Below are 20,568 nucleotides of genomic sequence, written 5' to 3'. Positions count from 1 at the left end.
TATATAAGAACAAAATGTAATTAAAATTCAGGAGAAAATGTATAATATTTGAATATGTAAAGCAATCTTCATATATGCTGCAAAGTAATTTTGTAAAAGGTTAAGAAAATTTTTGTCAATAAGAATAGTATAAACAATGAAACTTTATTAATTAACATATTTGTCTAATTATAAACAAAAAAAAGACAATTAAATTACTTACTTGGTGTTATTAGATACTACAAACTACTTAAAACAAATTCCTTTTTTCAAATTTTATGCCACATTAATTTACTCATTTCAGTTTATCTAACTGCTGCCACGACCCAAATAACTTCAAAACATGCAAACTTTTTCATTTCCGTACACGCCATTACTAAATTTATAGATCCCAATGTTATTTTTGTTTCTATTTTCTTAATGCAATGTTGTTATATATAGTGCCTTTTTGTTTAGTTAACGTCTTATAAGGTATAAGTGTAGAGAAACCTTTATTTAATCGACTAGTTAAGAAAAATGTGGAATAACAGCCCATTTGGGTGCCATTAAAACTTTAACATTACACATTGATGTGTCCTTAAACTACGGTATACTTTCTAAGATGCTGTAATTGAATGCAAGTTTTACTGCAGAATGTTACGCAGTATGACACATACATTTGGACTTTATCCAAATAATCATTTTAAAAGTCAACACTAAACGAATATACAAATATTCGATAAATAATCAAAAAAATCATGTTACAGATAATCTTCAGAATTATTTTTAATACACATAAATCCAAATTAATAAAGTAAAATGTTTCAAAATTCATTATTACCTGGAACGGATCACTACGATCTTATTTGATACCTGTACCAAAAATTACATGTATATAACGAAGCAAATTTAATTTCACAGGCAGCTCGACACCAACACCGCTTCTGGAACTATACTTGGAAGTGATTCTATCAATCAAACAATCATGCCCCGTTTTAAAGTATTTGTGTGCCCGACGCAACCCTCAACGACCTGCGAGGATATAGAATACTTCTTCCGTGACTTCGGAAATATCTTAGACATCGAAATTAAGAAAGAATTCACCATTGTCAGCTTCGAAGATGCCGAATCAGCTGAGAAGGCCATTCGAGAGATGAACGGCGAAACACTAAACGGTCAACGAGTGACCGTTGAGTACACCAACGTACAAAAAATAAAGAAATGCGGCAGAGTTTTGGTTGAGCCTGTGTCGTCGAAAGCAGACCAACAGGACCTGCGTGCCTTTTTTAAGGATATGGGCCACATTGTTCGTATTCACTTCACGTCCCGTGCTGCAATCGTGACGTTTGACGAAATGAGGGACGCTGTAAGGGCCGCTGATACTCTCAGTCACACTGAATTTTTAGGAAAACGTGTGACCGTACGAGTTCTTAATAACAGCGCTGAGAGCAGAAGGCCGCCACCTAGACGCCAGAGGTCTCCCATTAGAACAAATCACCGCGTTATTGTTCAGAATTTGACAACGCAGATCGACTGGAAAGGTTTGAAGAATTTGATGAGCGAGGCCGGAGTGGTCACCTATGCGAATGCGCACAACAGGCAACGCAACCAAGGCGTTGTTGAGTTTGCCACCGAGAGGGACATGTGGAGAGCTATTGACACCTTGAGCGACACGAAACTCAATGGAAGACGTATTAAGATAGTGCCGTTTGTTGACATTTTGAAGGAGCAGGGTGAGCATCGTCAAGGAGTGAAGAGGTCTCGATCAAGTTCACGCTCTAGGATGGACGAAGAATACCGTCTTATCTCATATAAGAGAAGCCGTATCGAATACTAAGCAAATGCATGGAAGACAATGCAAAACGTGATGTGTATATTTATAGTAATAAATAAAGTCTACTTTTCTAAATATATATTGGTTTAATACTATCAACTTTAACTGAGACATTTTTGGTCACATCCAGCCTAAATCGACAACGTATTTAAAACACAGTTTCGTTTCAATTACCAATGGGTATGGATAAATTCCGACATACAGTATTGCTGACTAAATTATTTATTGCTCCCATTCATACAATCCGGCTAATTTATACCCCGGATATTTTGCTCGGGTGATTTATTACAATGCCAGATTCATATGCGCCACAAGAATTTTTTGGTAAATTAAACGTGGTATATTGAAATTGCTCTAATTGCCATTTGCGTTTTGATATGCCATTCCATCTAATGCAAAAATGGATATTCTATAAATAATTCTAAATATTGAAATTCATAAACCACGACAAGATTGGCTTTAATTGAAATAGCCCTTTAAACACAACGTTATTTATTTTGAAAATAAATTTATTTGGAAGTTTGAATTACATGGCGCAATTGTAAAAGTTTACGATGTAAACCAAGCGGGAGTAAATTTATGATGAAGCAGGGCAATTGCCTGCGAATCCACAATTTCCTAAATTAAACTCTATGAACCTGTGCGTTGTTATGGAATTTAAAAACGTACAAAGCTATATTGTATAACGAAATGATAAAGGCGAAAGGAAAATAAGTTTGATTGATCCTCTTAACATTAAACACTTCGTGACTATATCCAACACAATGTTTTTTTATAGATGACTCTTTTAAGTACTTGACGGATACCATATTTCGACCTACGCTGTGTATTAAAAGTTAAACAGTAAAGTATTGTTAAAAAATTCCATACACACGTGTTTTTTGTAGTGGATAATAGATTGAATCAAAAATAACTATATCATTAAATTATTATTATATTGCAACAACTATGTTAAATGTAATCTTCTGCATAGTTTAAACAAATTGCAAACCAGTAATAAAACTGGGAAATTAATGAAACAAAATTAATTAAAATTAAAAAATAGAATATTAACGTTATATTTTTCCAATCAGTAATCAGTACTTGGTCGATTCCTTCTTGGTATACGAACAGTGTATTAGCAAGCTTCTTCAAATTTTGAAGCTGGTCGTTTCGAGTGCACACTTGACTTTGAAGACGGTTTCATACGTGTTCAATTAGATTGCAGTCTCAAAAACGTAGAGACCACCTCTTTCACCACCTTTAAAGGCAGAGTTGAAAAGTTTTGCTCATGATGTCTATCACCACGTTCAAACTATGTCTAATGTGATGTAATATGTATCTAGATTCAGCCATCGTTTGCGAATAACCTGATGTTCCGTGTTTAATAAAGTGTCAAAAACTGGCTGGCTCTAAGACCTGTTTCATGCAATCTTCTTCAGATGGTACATAGATTTATAGTCCTTCTATCATCTGTACAAACCCTAGTTGTAGACAATGTGCGATTTAGTGTATCAGAAATAATCAGGAAAATGTCCTGTCTTCTAGTCGTAGCTCGTTGTTGATCACCACCATATTGTGTACTGGCATTATCAGTTTGCCAATAATGGTTTCATATGCGATTGCAAGCCATTTGGGCTGCTTATTGTTGACTCAGAGTGTCATATTTCAAAATTGTAATTATAGAGGCAAAATCTTTAGAAAGCCTTCTTTGAGGTACTTTACACTGGCACTAAACAACAGATAAATTAATTGATTTTTTTACAAATAAATATGTTACCAGAAATTGGATGTTATTTATTTGATTTGATTTATTAAATATATAAAAAGTAACATTAATTTAAAATTCTGGCCTCTACGAAAGACACACAATGTGTATAATTTATTTTTATTATGATAATCAAATAAATAATAATTAACATTAACTAAAGATTTAAATTTTGGTGGAGGCGCTAACTAAGTACAGCCAAAATAGCGACATAAAATTTACTGTATTAGTAATATCCAAATAAATCGCAATTCCTATAATAATATAGAAACCCGACTAAAGCAGTAAGTATGTTAATCCGAAAATACATTGTATGAACCGAAAGAATATTTCGCAAAGATAAACGAGCCTCTCGAGTAATTCACTGCACATTTAATTGATTTATATCACGATTACAGACGTGGCCAAAGGCAAAACTGGCAATAAATTATCAAGCATCTGCTGTTCTTTATCACGTCGAGATGTTTCTTAAATTTTTGCGAAAATTGTAATATATAATTTTATCAGTGAGCCAACTTGTTAAAAGAACCACAACGAAAAAAAATGGAAAGAAAAGTATATTATGTACACGACATTTATTCATAATGAAGTAGACGACTAAATAGGATTTATTAAAACACATCACCGTTAAGGCAAGTGTGCCCGAATGGAATTTTAAAAATTATTACGAGCTAAATGGGATGTATTTTAACATAAATGGAAAATCCTTGTTGCTACATAACTGAAATTACTTCGTAACGTTTGCATTTTAAGTATAAATAATACTCAACTTGAATTTCATTGTGTAGGCAGAAACAACTTTGGAGTTGTATTTGTAAAAGCGTCGTCAAGTTGCTGAATTATAATGAGATTAAATATGTTGGGCCCGTACTTCCGAACCTTCCAAATTTTTTATTCACATATTTACCCGTTTCAGTTGGATTTGACTTTTTTAGATGTATTTCCGCCACATACAAACAAAATACGATCGAAATACTACAAAATGAATGCGTTTTATTAAATCAATAGTACATCAAATAGTGTGTGTAGTTGTTTACCGTTCGCTTATCCTTGTAGTTTCAGTGGATTAGAACGGAAATAGAGCGAAGTTGAATTCGCTTTGGGTATAATCCCTGTGTAAAATTATCGATAAAATAACAAAGATGACGTCACCCACGAGTATAGTGTGGCATAGGCGCCGTAACAACTGTTTTGTGCGGCAAGTATTGTCAAAATTTCCTGTCTTCCCATGGTCGTTCATATTATGAATTGATTTTCGATAAATAAATGTTTATGACACTTTTATTTATCGAAAGTAATTTATTAAGTAATTGGTATAGGTAATCGAATGGTTCTTTTATTTAATTAATTTAGAATAAAAATAATTTTACTTCTTTTATGGAGTGTCTAAATTGGTGGGTTTTTACTGGTATATAGTAGGTGTTTCCTATTTGAGAAAAATTGATATATATATATATATATATATATATATATATATATATATATATATATATATATTGAAATATTAATTTACAATTGTCGTTTTTTATACAGTATTATAAAAACTACTATATCATTATTCTATAAAATATTACATGTATATTTTTCTGAATCAAACTGGACATAAATATAGCAGTTTAATTTTGAAAGAGATTTTGAAGCAAATTGTTGTTTAATATATCCCTGTATACAAATTAGTCTAAGGGGCTTACGCCGGAAGAATTGGTGCATCCCCATATCATAATTCAACCGCCATCATCTTTTTCTGTGGCTATAATAAACATTCTGTGTAGTTTTGTTCCTGTAAGATGTTTAACATAAGCCGAACCATCATTTTTTATAAATTAAGTTAAGACACGTTATTAAAAATTACTCGGTCTAAGGTCATACAAATACCCATCCAGAGCCCATCTTTCCACAAGCTTAAATTAATTTCAGCAGGCCCCATTTCTATCAGTTTGGTTTTAATTTCAGTTGATGATATAATTAACATTCGAATTATCCAGTTGTCTATTTTCTGTAGTTTCTCAGACAATTTTTTTCGTGGCTGCCACTTTAGAATTTCTATTGTATAATTTTATTTAATAATACGGGAAACGATTGACTTATTTAGCCGTAAACTTTGAATTATAATTTTTTTACAGTTTCACTTCGGCCAATGATTAAAATAATCTATTTACGTTCAAAGAGCAATGGAAGACCACAAAAAACATATTTATAATTATGGCTACTACTGTAAGTGTTTAGAGATATCACAGTTTAATCAATTCTTCTCTGTCGGGAAATATTTGTAATAGTTAAAATGAACCAGTGTGGGATACCTCTAAACGAATACGTTTCACCAATTAATCTGATCATGTCCATAACAATCAATACGTCGAACTAATGAGGATTATCTTCCGTTGCAGAACTTGGTAAAATAGTTTGACATTCTGACGTCTATATGAAAGTTTGGAGATAAAAGGGGTGACATATTTCGCAAACAAAATGGACCGTGTTAGGATTACAAGGATTTAATGTCATCCTAAAATGTTTATTAATGGATTGGAAAAGATCATTTTCCATGCATTATTAATGCACGCTTATAGTTTGAGTGCAAACTTTTTCAAATATTCAATTGTGTTCTAAGCATTTAATACCGGTTATGTGCCCATAGGATGGTTTATGACAACATTAATTATAACGCAATTTATTATGAATCAATATACATCACAGGCCAGCAGCAATTCAGACATTAGTATTATAATTTATGACATGGAATTTATAACCTCTTGTGACTTGTGTTAGATAACCTATACTTGTATATGTTATTTATCTATTTATATTTTATTCATCTGTATAAAATTTGTACAATTTATAATTATTAAATAATACTATATAATTCTCTGATTATCAAAATATTTAATAATTAATTAATAAAACAGATACTTTGTTATACAATATTTTCATAATATAATATAATTTTGTCATATTAAATTTATACTATTTTATACAAAAAGTAATGAAACAATAAAAATTTATTTTAAAACATTTTAATTAATATACGTATTTCATAAAATTAGTTTAAAATTCAATTTAATTATGATAAATAAATGTTTCGTTTATATATTTAATAATAATAATCTAAATTAAAATGGTTTTTATTTAATTGATACAAAATAATTACTAAATATTATAAATTGACTTTCAGTATTAACAGTTCCCATTGTATTCTAAAATATTATGTCGTTTTAGTTTTTTTTTTTTGTTTTATTTTCAGATAATTTCATTATGAATTTATGAAAATATTTATTTTATTTATAGTATGAGTTATTTCAAAGGCCTCTACAATTACAAATTCAAAATTAGAATTTTATCAATAAAAATGATTGGATATGAAATATACGCTTTGTAATTTGTATATTCAAATAGATACAAATATTTGGAATTTGCACTATTTATTTATATTCAAATATGTATTTTTAATTTAGAAATTCCAAAACTTTATTATTTCAACAATGATTTTTAATAAAAAATGAAATTCAATGCACTACAAAAAAGGTATCTATATCTCTATATATATAAATATTATAAAATGCAGAACATATATCTTTGTAGAAAATTGAACGATCTACAAAAAAGATATCTTACAATTTATATTAATATATCGGAGGTCAAAGTTTAACAAAAAATTCTCTTTTACTTCTAATTAGATATGAAACTCTCTACAAGTCTCTTGTAGTTAATCGATTATTTAGAAGATATTTCCATTCGAATATCAATGTCTATTGATTTTAATAGTTATTTAATAAATATTTTAAATTTATCCATTTAAGTTATGAAAATATTCATAAAAATTTGAATTTATTTTGATAGAATTACAGTTTTTAAGTTATGTATTATCTTTTATTTCGAAATATATTTATTTCTAATCAATTTTTTAAAAATATTTTCTTTTCATAATTTTGCTCTATTCATAATTTAGTATCGTAATTTAATATTTTTCAACGGGTTTATTTAAAATGTAACTCAATTTATTTTTCCACAAAATTTATATCTAAGGAATTTGAGAATTTAGTTTCAAATGTTGATATTTCTATTTCTTTTAGAGCTCCTAAGTTGTGTCTTCTTGTATTTAACTATAACCAAATAATTAACTGAATTTTAATATATATACTTCTTTTCTTTTCTATTGATATAGTTAATGATATTCCTTAAATATAAAACTTTCTGAAATAGATACTGAATTATCTCAAAATTGGAATGGATAAATTTAAAATACTTATTTAAAAACTTTTAAAATCATACACATTGATATTCGAATGCAAATATCTTTTAAATAATCGAGTAACTACCAGAGACCTTTCTTATACAGTGTTTAATATCCAACAAAAATATATGTTGCGCATTTTATAAAATTTATTTATCTAGAGTTATAAAATTTAGAAGTAAAATTTTTATTAAGCCTTCAAACTTTGACCTCTGATAAAATGACCTCTAATATAAATAGTAAGAGACTTTTTGTAAAGCGTTCAATTTCATACAAGAAATGAAAATACAAATTTTCTTTATGATCAAATAATGACGAGATATGGATTTTGCCATATTGAACTGAAGAAAAAATGAAAAACTAAGATGAGGAGGACCTCTGTTAAAATTAAGAACTCACCTTTTCAGGACATTTTTTAAAGGTGTCTAGGAACATATTCTAGAGTGACGGAAGTTATATATATATATATATATATATATATATATATATATATTTGAATGTTCTAAATATAAATATATAAAATTTGTAGATTCAAATAGTTATAATTAATTTTATTTTAAAATTTTTGATTTTAGTCTCTCGACAATGGTAATTAATAAAATTAAATGTCTGTTTGCTCGACCCTTGTAATAAATTCGGAGACATCATCGTCACTGTTAAATTCAAAAATAGCATATTCGGCATGTTTTATTTTAAAAATAACAGCAAAATTCCCACGGAAACACCTGTGCGAAGTCGCTAATTCAGCATCCGACGAGCGAGGCGAGGAAAGTGACATTGACTCCAGTAGGCAAACAAATCTCGAAGGAATTTTCTACCTGACTCATATTACATATCGTAAAAAAAACCCTTATAAAACTCTGATGGAATGTTGACATAAATGTGCGATATGTTCATGAACACATGGCACCAAAAAAATTTCATGTTCGAAGGCTACCACCACCTTTTAAGCGGGAGCCCAGTCAAAATACAGTTTACTTTCCCAAATGTACTTTTGAGTAATACCTAGGTAACACCAGTAGTTTTTCTTATTCACATGCGTTCTGCATAATTTCATGCGGCCTATTCTCTTATCCGAGTCCCGCTAATCTACTCTCAAGTTTTATTTCTCAATTCCATTTCGCAGCTCATTTGTTTTTATTCCCACAGTTAACACACTTCAATGAGCCCCATCGCATCGGAAGCTACCTCCAAGTAATTATACCTTCCGAAACGGGATACGCATAGGAATTGACGTTATTTATTCCGGGGAAACACTCAAAAATAATGTTAATTATGTTAACCCAACTTCAAACACGATGGAATTTAATCGATCGCACGTTTTTGTTACATATTGAAAAGTTATTGATCTTGTAATGTTCAAATAGAATACCATCAATATAAAATATGGTATGACAAAATAATAAATAAATAATAATTTCAAATTGTGTCATAATGTGCGTGTGGATTTTACTTATTTTTTCCTTGAGAAGTAGCAATGAATGGAATACTTATAGAAAATATCACTTCGAATGTTATGGGAAAAGTAAAATTATTAAACAATATGTATTCAGGTATTTTTTTTATAATTTATTCCAAACAGATTAATTTATTGTTATCCACACCGAACAATTTTAGTGCACAAATTTCGCATACAATTGTAGTTTACGATGACTGTTTTTCCAGCAACATGTTCGAGCTTTTCGATAAAAATATATGAATAATCATAGTTTCATTACCAACGAAACGATACTTGTAAATAAAGAGAGACAGGCAATATTTGCACTAATTGCTTGTACATAAAGACTAATGCTGAGTGGATTGTGAAGCAGTTGTCATTAAATAGAAATATTCAAAACCCGATATAGATATGTATCAAATTCCTATATCAGATATATTGATATTAATTATTAAAAATGTTTTTAATTTGTCATAAAGTACGTTTTAAATATTTACATAGAAATATGAACCTGTCTCATTAAATATTACTTAAATAAAAAAGTTGAATTTGGTTAGTTATGTTTTAATAGATATGAAAGTTTATTAATGAAAGATACTTTTAATGACATTTAAGATTTGCACACAATACACAACTTATTTGATATCGAGTGAAATTGCTCTTACACATCAAATAATGGTATTAATCCGTTATAACCTCTCGCTATGCAATATTCGTATCATTAATGTGGGAAACGCAATTTTACCTTATGTCAGTCAAAGTTTGATATAATAGATGAAAACTTGGCGTGCGAAAGATCTATAACTTAATTCTGTGGGATGCTAAAATCTTCAATAACCTGGTTATTAAATGGCTTAACTACTGCAGCAAAAACAGTTCACTTCATTGTGTAATAATAAAATAATAGATACTTTTACTGTCATAATTACTTTTACTGAATTGAAGTTTTTGTGTATTCATTTTACCTAAAGTGCAGTTGTGAATTTTAATTCGTACACATGTTCTCTCACCAGGCAATAGATCAAAGTGTCCATTGTACCTTTATCTGTAATTAACAGTCGGTAAGCAAACTTGACATGAGATGGAAGAGATTAAAGTACAAAAGCCAATTCTGTATATACCAAACCATTAAACGGATTATTTTAAGTAGAAACATAAAGGTAACAGTTACAGAATAATTAGCAAAATTTAAACTTTGTTAGATTAACAGATAATATATTTTATAATTACATATAAAACTAAATTATAAAAGAATATTAAATTAAATATTCATTTTATTCATTTTGAAAGGTAGACTTTCATAAACAAAGTTGTATAAATTGGGCTGTTCGTTTACTTGACGTTTTTAAATTCGTTTAACTGTTACGAAGAGTGTATGAAAAACTTTATTCTATTTTTCAACATAATTCACCATTCAACCTTTCAATTCGATTCATTTAATCCAATGCTTTATCTTTTAAAAAAATCCTTCAATAGAAGTACTCGTTTGAGCAATGACCTCATTATTAGAGCCAATTTTTTTCGGTAGAGCCATTTTTTCTTATTTAGAAATATCATATAATCCGTAGGTATTAAATCAGATGAATATGGTGGATCCGGAAGCATTTCAAATATTTTTTGTACTTTTTCATATCTAAATGAGTTGCCAAAATGTAGTGAGTGTAGTCATTTGAATAACCTAGACGATTTTCATCAAACACATTTATATGATCACCTTTGAATTAGACTGTCCACTATTTATATTTTGGTTGATAATGAATATATAGAAACTCCATAAACTTTTACTGATTTCCGTTGTGATCTTTTGTTTTAATTTTATTTTGAACTGTCAGTTAGTAATTTAACCACGCAGCTGAAACTTGAACATTATTGTTGTGAATATTAATATTCCTTTAATAATAGCAGTGCCACGACTGACCTAGGATAAGTACTATTTTATTTTTACGTTTAAGGACACTTGATGAAACAATAATTGTGACTATTCATATATTTACATATTTTTTCCCATACCATTTACTATTCAATTTTCCTTCCGTTTTACGTAAACAGGGGATTTATATTTTTATTAAAAAATGTTTCATTTTTTCACAGTAAAGCTCTGTTTGATCTTCAGAAATTACATGCCCTCGCATGTTCGTATAAAGAAAAATAATTATGGCCCGCCAAGTTTACTAAGTACCGACACATTTAAATCATGATGATACTAAGTCATCTTATAATTGAAGCCATTACCAGCCGCCATACTTGCAATTGAAGTTTTATGTTTAAAATACGTTACGAATCAATAAAATTTTTGTTAAGTAAATCATAAATTCCATTACAAATGGAACATGCCATGTTAATTTTTACGGATTGCGAATTTATGGCTCGTTAGAAATTGAGACATGCCGGGGCAAATGAAAATTCGATACGCGTGGTACACATCAATATTTCCAATAAAGTCTATAATGAATTGCTGGCAAGTAGCTGGTTAATGATCATAGGAAACCATAGTTCTTCATCGATAGCTCCTTCTCGACGATGGCAATTTAGAAACAAGATGAGAATTTGTTATGCATTGTGGAAAATGAGCTCGATAAAGTCAACATGTTATTATGCTAATGACGTTACTCTTAACTAATTGTAATATAAATTGTTAACACTTTTACACTATGAATATTTATGCATTTAAATTATATAAAAATGTTAATAGAAAATGACTAAATTAATTCAAAATTACAATTTATTAATTAAATATTATAAATAAATCTATAAAGTATGATAAATTTTAAGGTTTATATTGCTAGATTAATAAATCCTAATATAATATTATTATATGAAAATTCAATAAACGTCGCCTATTTGGTAACATAAATATATAAATTGAAAATTAATTGGTAATTTATGTTTGAGGTACACATCAAAATATATAAATTTAAATAGTTGCATAAATTAAAATTTATTTTAATTAAAATATAATTTACTACAACATAATTTCCAATATGCCATATACTCGTAACCATACAACGTCTTCCTAAATTAGTCCTATTATGTTAACCACATTTATAGAGTGCCGTTTCGTGTAGTTTCAAGATTTACTAAACGTTAAACGTAGAACGCATATAACGCTTCGTATAATTATATTTTACAATTAATAAAATAAATCTATTTCAGACACTTAAGGAAAACAAAAAAAAACAAATAATCATATCCAATTTGAAAAAGAACGAGTACAAAACAAATTAAAAAAACAATAAAAATTTAGAAATGCTTGATTGTATTCACTATGTACACATTATTACAATCATGCGGAACAACAAATTTTTAAATTTTTGAGGAGGCATAAAAATGCGCCATGCAATTCGAATAGAATAGTTTCGTGGGATCTACGAAAAGTCAAAAGACATCTACGTATAAATAAAGCAAATTTGGGGGGTGTTGCAAATTTTGACAGCTAATATCTAATAGTTTGAGGTCGATTCGGGAATCGCTAAATACCTGTCAGAGAAATCCGCTTTTTTTCCAATTGATCGCGCCCACTAATCCGGTTGTTCATTGGAAGTAACCAACCTTAAACCGAAAGCAGATATGTCAGTTATTTAAAAGTCAGTGGAGAAATTTTATGTGCCATGAAAAACAAATTTCTTAATACTCATCTTTTTTTTTAATAATCCTTGGACCTTATCTAGTAATGAAAATTATTATTGTCATCTTTTGTATTTTTAATAAATGTTTTTTATATACAAAGTGGCCCACTTGAAAGCGGACACCCTCATAAAATTTTTATTTTTTCCCGTTTTTAACAACAATTTTGACTTTTTTCAGTTGAAAAGCATGAAAATATGTACGTTGCCACGTTTTTTTGTCCCAAAACCAAAACCTATATGGTAATTTTTAAAATAATAATTATAAATTGAACAAATTTTTAATAGAAAATCTATATTACTCGATTAAATATCTTCTGAAATGGGTATATACCAAATTTCATAAAAAAATTATGCTCATAATTCTGTGAAAAAATAAAAGTCATATTATTCTTATGAATTTATTTTTTAATTAAGTAATGTATAGAATAAACTGTCAAAAATAGCACAAATAATAATATACTAATAATATACTAATTATACTAATATCAATTGCACTAAGTACATATTTTCATGCTTTTCATTTGAAAAAAAAGTTTGTCAAAATCGGACAACAAATACAATATATACAAATACTCCTTTTTTCAAATGGGCCACACTGTATAAATTTTATATTTAATTATTTTAATATTATAATTTTTATTTATTTATTTTAGTATCGACTGACTGATTATTAAAGCAGATCTAGAAATGCAATCTCATAATATAACAAGATTATATATCACTTATTCTTAAGCAAATACTATTTTCAAAATGCTTAGAACATGCTATGTGCAAGTATATTTGAATACAAGCAACAAAAAATCGTTATATGTACAGTGTGATCAGATAGGTGTTTTGTACATACTACTTCTAACATCCTTTAAATTCCTGCTAAATTTTGTAATGTGTGGATATTTGCAGAAAACTCTACGTTAGTGCCACTGATGATACCATACCCTGATGTTTCAAACTTCTTCAATCCTCTTTTCTATTCAGTAACTGTTTCTCCCATCAATCATTTAGTTCAGTTTCATGTAAATCAGTTCGGTTTTATGTAAAATTTAATTTTAAATTACCTGATCATTTTAAATATTCTTTAAAATTACAAATACTTTAAAATTATAAATGTCTGAAAGAATCTTAACGAGTATTTTTCATAATTCGAACTAGTTGTCCTCATTTGATAATTTTTCTGACTCCACCACTGAACCTAATCAATGTATACAATATGTTTAATCAATACTTGACGCATCTGCCTTTGGAATATGAACATACATGGTGTTAATTCGGAACCCTTTAATAGTACGATTATCATAGTTATCTGACACGTGTTTCCGATATTTTAGAATTATCCGAAACATGAAAATTGATTTAAAAAATCGGGATTGTAGTGATTAAATATGTACCCATGTATTTTACCATATTTACTAATATATTATGAATACTGTTTTCAGCGTGTGTGTGTACATAAAAGTCAATAAACTATTTGTTGTAATCCACAGAATTTACTATTTATTTATTTTACATGAGGATTATTGCAAATGGAATATTTAATAATATATGATTAGCTTACGAATATTTTATGATTCTATTGTATTAGTAAGTACACAATTAATTTTTCTTAATGGAAGTGAAATATTTATAGAAAATTTTAAGAAATCAGTTCATGACATATCTTTAAAAGTTCAATTTGTATATAACAGAAATATTGGAACCATTTCTTTATTAGTGGAAAATCAAATAAATTAATATGTGATAGACATTTATTAATATTATTAATATTCATATTGTGTATTCCCTCTAAAATAATATTTTTCCTGCTAAAATTGAACTTTAAAAATTTAGTACTATTTATATAAAGCAACAACAAAATTATATCAATAACCTTTACCTTACTAGCCGCATTTAACTATAAAGATTCACTCCCAACCCATGGTTGAAACCGGATCAGGGATAAAAAGATACAGTGACTTATTTGGTCGAAGACATTTACATATTTCTGTATATTTAGATAAATTACAATTGTTCACTGTTGTATGAATAAAATTTTTTCATTTTTATTAAAAAATATAAAAAAAGTTTGAACAAGTTGGGAAATTAAAGTTTATCAAAGTGACTTAATTTTTCTTGATTCAAAATTAAACTGATTATCTTTAACAAATATTATTATGTTAATTTAGAAAAAAAATTGCTCTTACACTAGTAATCATCATTATAAATTAAAATTCAATTTTAAAGTTAATTATGTGTTTGTTTTAACATTTCAAAAGCGTAACTAATCAGCATATCCCGTCCAGATGATGTTTCCAGTGGTCGATTTTTTAAAAAAATTAAAACGAAGGTTAAAAAACAATATCGGTTCGTGTGTGCAACCTGACCCAAGGGGCAGCAGGAAACTAACCTGTATGGTGTAGTCTCCCACGCGACGGTCACCCCCTCGCACCACCTGAAAAATACACACACCAACACACTAATTATGTCCGTCCATCGCGTCCAACTTCCTGCGTGTGTCCCTTCGAAATGGCAACGTGCAAAACGAAACACCAAAACGAGAATTGAGAGCCGCGTGTGTGCCTGTGTAGCGTGACTGCAACTCACCAAGCGATGGATAAAACAAGGTGAAGAGGCGAGGTCGGCCGGCTTTTGTCATCACGCAGGCGCTACACGATCAACACACGGGGTGCCTGCCGTTATGCCCATTCCTGCTGCCTCGGCTGCTTATCCCAGCCAGCGCGGTCCAAGGATATCTTGGTAGGATCCTTGCCAGGCTACGCGCTCTTTCCGCAATCTAAACGTTCACTTGCTTGCTTCTACAACTGGCATGTCAATATTTAAACAAGACTTACCTGTTATAACCTGCAACCTGGCTGTGTGTAATTTAGTGCCGGAAAAGGCAACATACATTGGGTTTTAATTACACACTTGGACTTGTTTATTTACTAAATGGAGTACATCTAGTGGAATTCATTAGGTATTTGGAGTTAAGCCAACGAGATGGAGTTTCAGTGTTGTGTTAAAATCATCAATGGTTGCAACAAGCATTATCACATCAATATTAAATAGTTTCTATGAATATTTTTTGTACTATTAGTAAAAATTTTTTTCTTTCATACTCCTCTCATGTGTTCAATCAATCTGCTGGATTGTTAATATTAAATTAGTGAAGGAAATAATGAATGAATGTTGAAATAACTATTTCACAAAAATTAGTTATACCATTTTATTTGTTTCAATTATCGATTTCAGGAAAATTCTTGTTGCAAACTGTTGGACTCTGGCAGTGGAGTGTACTGCTCATTTAACACACTTCGGGTACAAATTACCTAAGTGCTTACGCAACATTGCTTTTGTACTCCCAACTTCGATTCAAGACATCTTTATGGAGCACTTAAGAATTCGACCAATAACTTCAGACTCTTTCCCAATGAAACTAACTTAATTTTCCTAGAAGTGAGTTATTTAGGATGATACTATATTGAAACACCACAAACTATCATATATTTAATCACATTGCATATAAGAAGTTATAAGGAGTAGAAATAAGTAACCATTTTGTGAATTAATCAGAAATATCGAAATGCAATTTTCTGACTATCGACATTTCAGTAAAATTAAGTCAAGGACACTTAATTCAGTTCCTTATCTACATAATTTGGATGCAGACAAATCAACCAAAATCGTTATACATGTTGCTTTAGAAATTGTAAGAAGTAGAAATAAGCAGCCATTTTGTGAAATGGTCAGAGACATCAAAATGCAATTTTGTGTATATCGACATTTCAGTAAAATGAAGCCAAGGACACTTAATTCAGTTCCTTGTCTACATGATTTGGATGCAGAAAAATCAACCAGTGTCGTTATACATGTTGCTTCAGAAGTTGTAAGATGTAGAAATAAACAACCATTTTATGAAACGGTGAAAAATATTAAAATGCGATTTTGTGAGGATCCACATTTCAGTAAAATTAAGTCGAGGATACTTAATTCAGTTTCTTGTCTACATAATTTGGATTCAGACAAATTAACCAAAATTGTTGTACATGTTGCTTCAGGAGTTGTAAGAAGTAGAAATAAGCAACTATTTTGTGACATGGAAAAAATATTAAAATGCGATTTTCTGAATATACACATTTCAGCAAAATTAAGTCGAGGACACTTAATTCAGTTTCTTGTCTACATAATTTGGATGCAGACAAAACAATCAAAATCGTTGTACATGTTGCTTCAGAAGTTGTAAGAAGTAGAAATAAGCAACCATTTTGTGATACGGTCAAAAATATTAAAATGCGATTTTGAGTATCCACATTTCGCTAAAATTAAGTCGAGGACACTTAATTCAGTTTCTTGTATACATAATTTCGATGCAGACAAATCAACCAAAATCGTTGTACATGCTGCCTCAGATGTTGGAAGAAGTAGAAAAAGCAGACATTTTGTGAAACGGTCAGAAATATTAAAATGCGATTTTGTGAGTTTTTCAGTAATTTTACTACTTATTTTAAGTCGAGGACAATTAATTTAGTTTTTTGTCTACATAATTTGTATATACACAAATCAACTAAAATCGTTGTACATGTTGCTTCAGAATTAAAAATGTTGTACAATAATTTACGCTTTAAATGTTCTGATTACGAAGTACGTGTAATAAATTTGTAAAAATATAATAAAGCTTGCAAGTCGAACGAGCTTTTGTAATCAAAAATTGGGACCTAGATTTAAGTCGTGTGATATTAATAAAATGTCGATCGTAAACTCAATCGCTTTATAGATGTTTGTAATTGATACTGCGATAAAGCAATTTTATAGAAAATCTATTTGATGGAAAATGAAATAATATTTATTACATGACTTTTTTTCCTTTTATCGTACATTCATTGTGTCATATTTAATTGTGATAAAAATAATATAGTAAAAATTAAACTCATTAGCTATTGAGTTAATATTTTTAAACGGGAAGAACCAATGTGTCCCGACTAGTCACAATACGTGCGTAATGAGAAAGATAAATAAAATTGGAGCTTGGTATGCTACATGCACCCCCAAGAGTCAATAAAGACTTTGGAGGACGGAACCCAGCTGATTTATATTAAGTTTCTGTTCGCAGTCAATATTAGCAAATTTGCCCTAAGAATCAAATTTGCCTTCAGAATACGGAGTTTATGGTAATTCGTTTTTTTCCCTAACGCAGTAAGTTAAGATGATGGAATTTAATGCCAATAAGAATGTCAACTTTACACGTATGTTCGGGAAATTGGAAACGACTAAATCGTAATCCCACTATAAACTTTCCACGAAATTAAATCCTTCACAAATATAATAAATTTTGTCTGTTTAATCATCACTGCCGTGACAATAATTTATTGTGTAACCTATAGCTTAATTAATTTTCTTGGTTACACTACGAGTCTATTGATTATCTGATGAAGGATGTATACGGACATAAAGATAAGATAATGGGGGTAGTTTCCTTTAGTAGGGAGTGATTATCCAAGCTAGATGTTGAGACACCCTTATCACAGGTGTTGGAACTGAACATATTGAAATAGCCCCCTTTAATCGTTGGTAGGAATAAAGGAAGTCTGGGCTATCGCAATAACCTACATATCGCTTTGATTGCCTTGCGCAGTAATAGAAATAATATTATTATTTATGATTCACAATCCACTTTCAAGTAAATTTGTCTAAAACCTTAAATATGAAAATCTTCTTTGTTCAAATAAACTTGTTACTTGTTTGACTATAAAATTTAGGTAAATATTTTGATACGGAACAGCCTGAGACAGAATAGATATTCTGTATTCTTGGAAAATCTTTTACAAAGGACCATATTAATTTTTGTCACTGATAAAACTCACTTTGATTATAAAACATTCTTGTCAAGAGTTTTGATGTAACTAATTGTTATCTTTTATAATTTCAGGATTTAAAATCGTGTCAGATATTTAAACGTTCATGCATGGAATAATCACTTTGTAAAATACCGAGATTACAAATTAATCATGTAGTATCAGAACATTTATGGTTGGGTTCACCCTGCTCCTAATCAATCTATGTCAACTAAAAATGTGGCGTTAAATGCATTTTTACAAAAATTTATGTAGGGGAATTTGTAAATGTCGGTCAAATATTATTTGGAATTAAAACGGTCTCATGTACGTTTTTTTAGTGGATGAAAAAATCATAGGAAATTAATAAAATATAACAGAAAAACTAACGAAAACGTTTTACACGAACACCATTCAATGAGTTCCGAATAAAAATTTCAAATTTTAAGAGGATTCTTTTCAGGAGTTCCGATAAAAACAATGTAATAAAACACTTGAATGTGTTTCGAACAGCTCGAGCGGAGCGCATTTTGAATGTTGGCTTCAAAGAAAACTTTAAACGTAAACACATCTAGTGCACTCGTTCGGACTGCAAGAGAAAAGTTTATGAAATTTGTATGTCAGTAACACGGTTTTTGTTCGAAATGGAACGCCGCGTTTTCATTTACATGTGGTGTTAAGGGTTTTTATTTAACCTTTTACTCGAAAAATTACTGTAATTTACATATTTGTCGTTGATCCTCCTGAATCGTAATTATACAGGACTTTAAATGCACCGGCACTATTTAAAATATGCATGATATACGGGAAATTTACCGGCAACCTTTTAATAAACTTTTCACAAATAGCCATTTGCATCTCGCATTTTGCTTCGAAATACATATACGTTATACACTGATGTGCAAAAGTACAAAAACCACTTATTTTCTTTTTTCCTTTTTTAGTAAACTAAACTTTAATATACTTTGCCTTATTGTAATGGAAACTAAACTAAAAAAACTATTAAAATCAGTACGCATTGGAATTCCATTGAGAATCTTCTAAATGCTTAGAGTGATATATTAACCACATGAGACCTTTTTTGTAGGACGTTTAATTTCCTACAAAGGGATGTGTGGCGCATTTTATAATATTTATTAAAATATTTTATAATATAATTACGAGTTATAAAATTTAGAAGTAAAACAGAAATGTTTGTTTGTTCAAACTTTGACCTCCGATATCTTCTAAACGGTAAGTTTTATGAAAAATTTGAAAGATACTTTTTTGTAAATGAATATAATATATAATAAATATATAATATATAATATATAATATATAATATATAATATATAATATATAATATATAATATATAATATATAATATATAATATATAATATATAATATATAATATATAATATATAATATATAATATATAATATATAATATATAATATATAATATATAATATATAATATATAATATATAATATATATATATAAATATATATAATATATAATATATAATATATAATATATAATATATAATATATAATATATAATATATAATATATAATATATATATAATATATAATATATAATATATAATATATAATATATAATATATAATATATAATATATAATATATAATATATAATATATAATATATAATATATAATATATAATATATAATATAATAATATATAATATATAATATATAATATATAATATATAATATAATAATATATAATATATAATATATAATATATAATATAATAATATATAATATATAATAATATAATATATAATATATAATATATAATATATAATATATAATATATAATATATAATATATAATATATAATATATAATATATAATATATAATATATAATATATAATATATAATATATAATATAATAATATATAATATATAAATATATAATATATAATATAT

The 20,568-nt window shown here is 28.6% G+C and overlaps 2 protein-coding genes across 7 annotated transcripts in view; one reads left to right on the top strand and one right to left on the bottom strand.

Moving 5' to 3' along the window:
• The window catches only part of LOC109609096 (serine/arginine-rich splicing factor 6-like), an 82,025-nt gene extending 80,156 nt beyond the window's left edge, over window positions 1–1,869 (top strand). For all 4 annotated transcript variants that reach the window (XM_049964408.1, XM_049964406.1, XM_020025723.2 and 1 more), the window contains one exon: window positions 880–1,869. In XM_049964408.1, coding sequence (XP_049820365.1) covers window positions 944–1,795 — 852 coding nt within the window. In that variant the 5' untranslated portion in view covers window positions 880–943 and the 3' untranslated portion in view covers window positions 1,796–1,869. The remainder of the gene's footprint in view (window positions 1–879) is intronic.
• The window catches only part of LOC109609094 (uncharacterized), an 87,325-nt gene that overhangs the window by 55,060 nt on the left and 11,697 nt on the right, over window positions 1–20,568 (bottom strand). The window lies entirely within an intron of this gene.

The sequence above is a fragment of the Aethina tumida genome, chromosome 3, assembly GCF_024364675.1.
Source record: "Aethina tumida isolate Nest 87 chromosome 3, icAetTumi1.1, whole genome shotgun sequence".
Taxonomy (NCBI): Eukaryota; Metazoa; Arthropoda; class Insecta; order Coleoptera; family Nitidulidae; genus Aethina; species Aethina tumida.
This window is presented reverse-complemented; position numbering and strand designations above follow the sequence as displayed.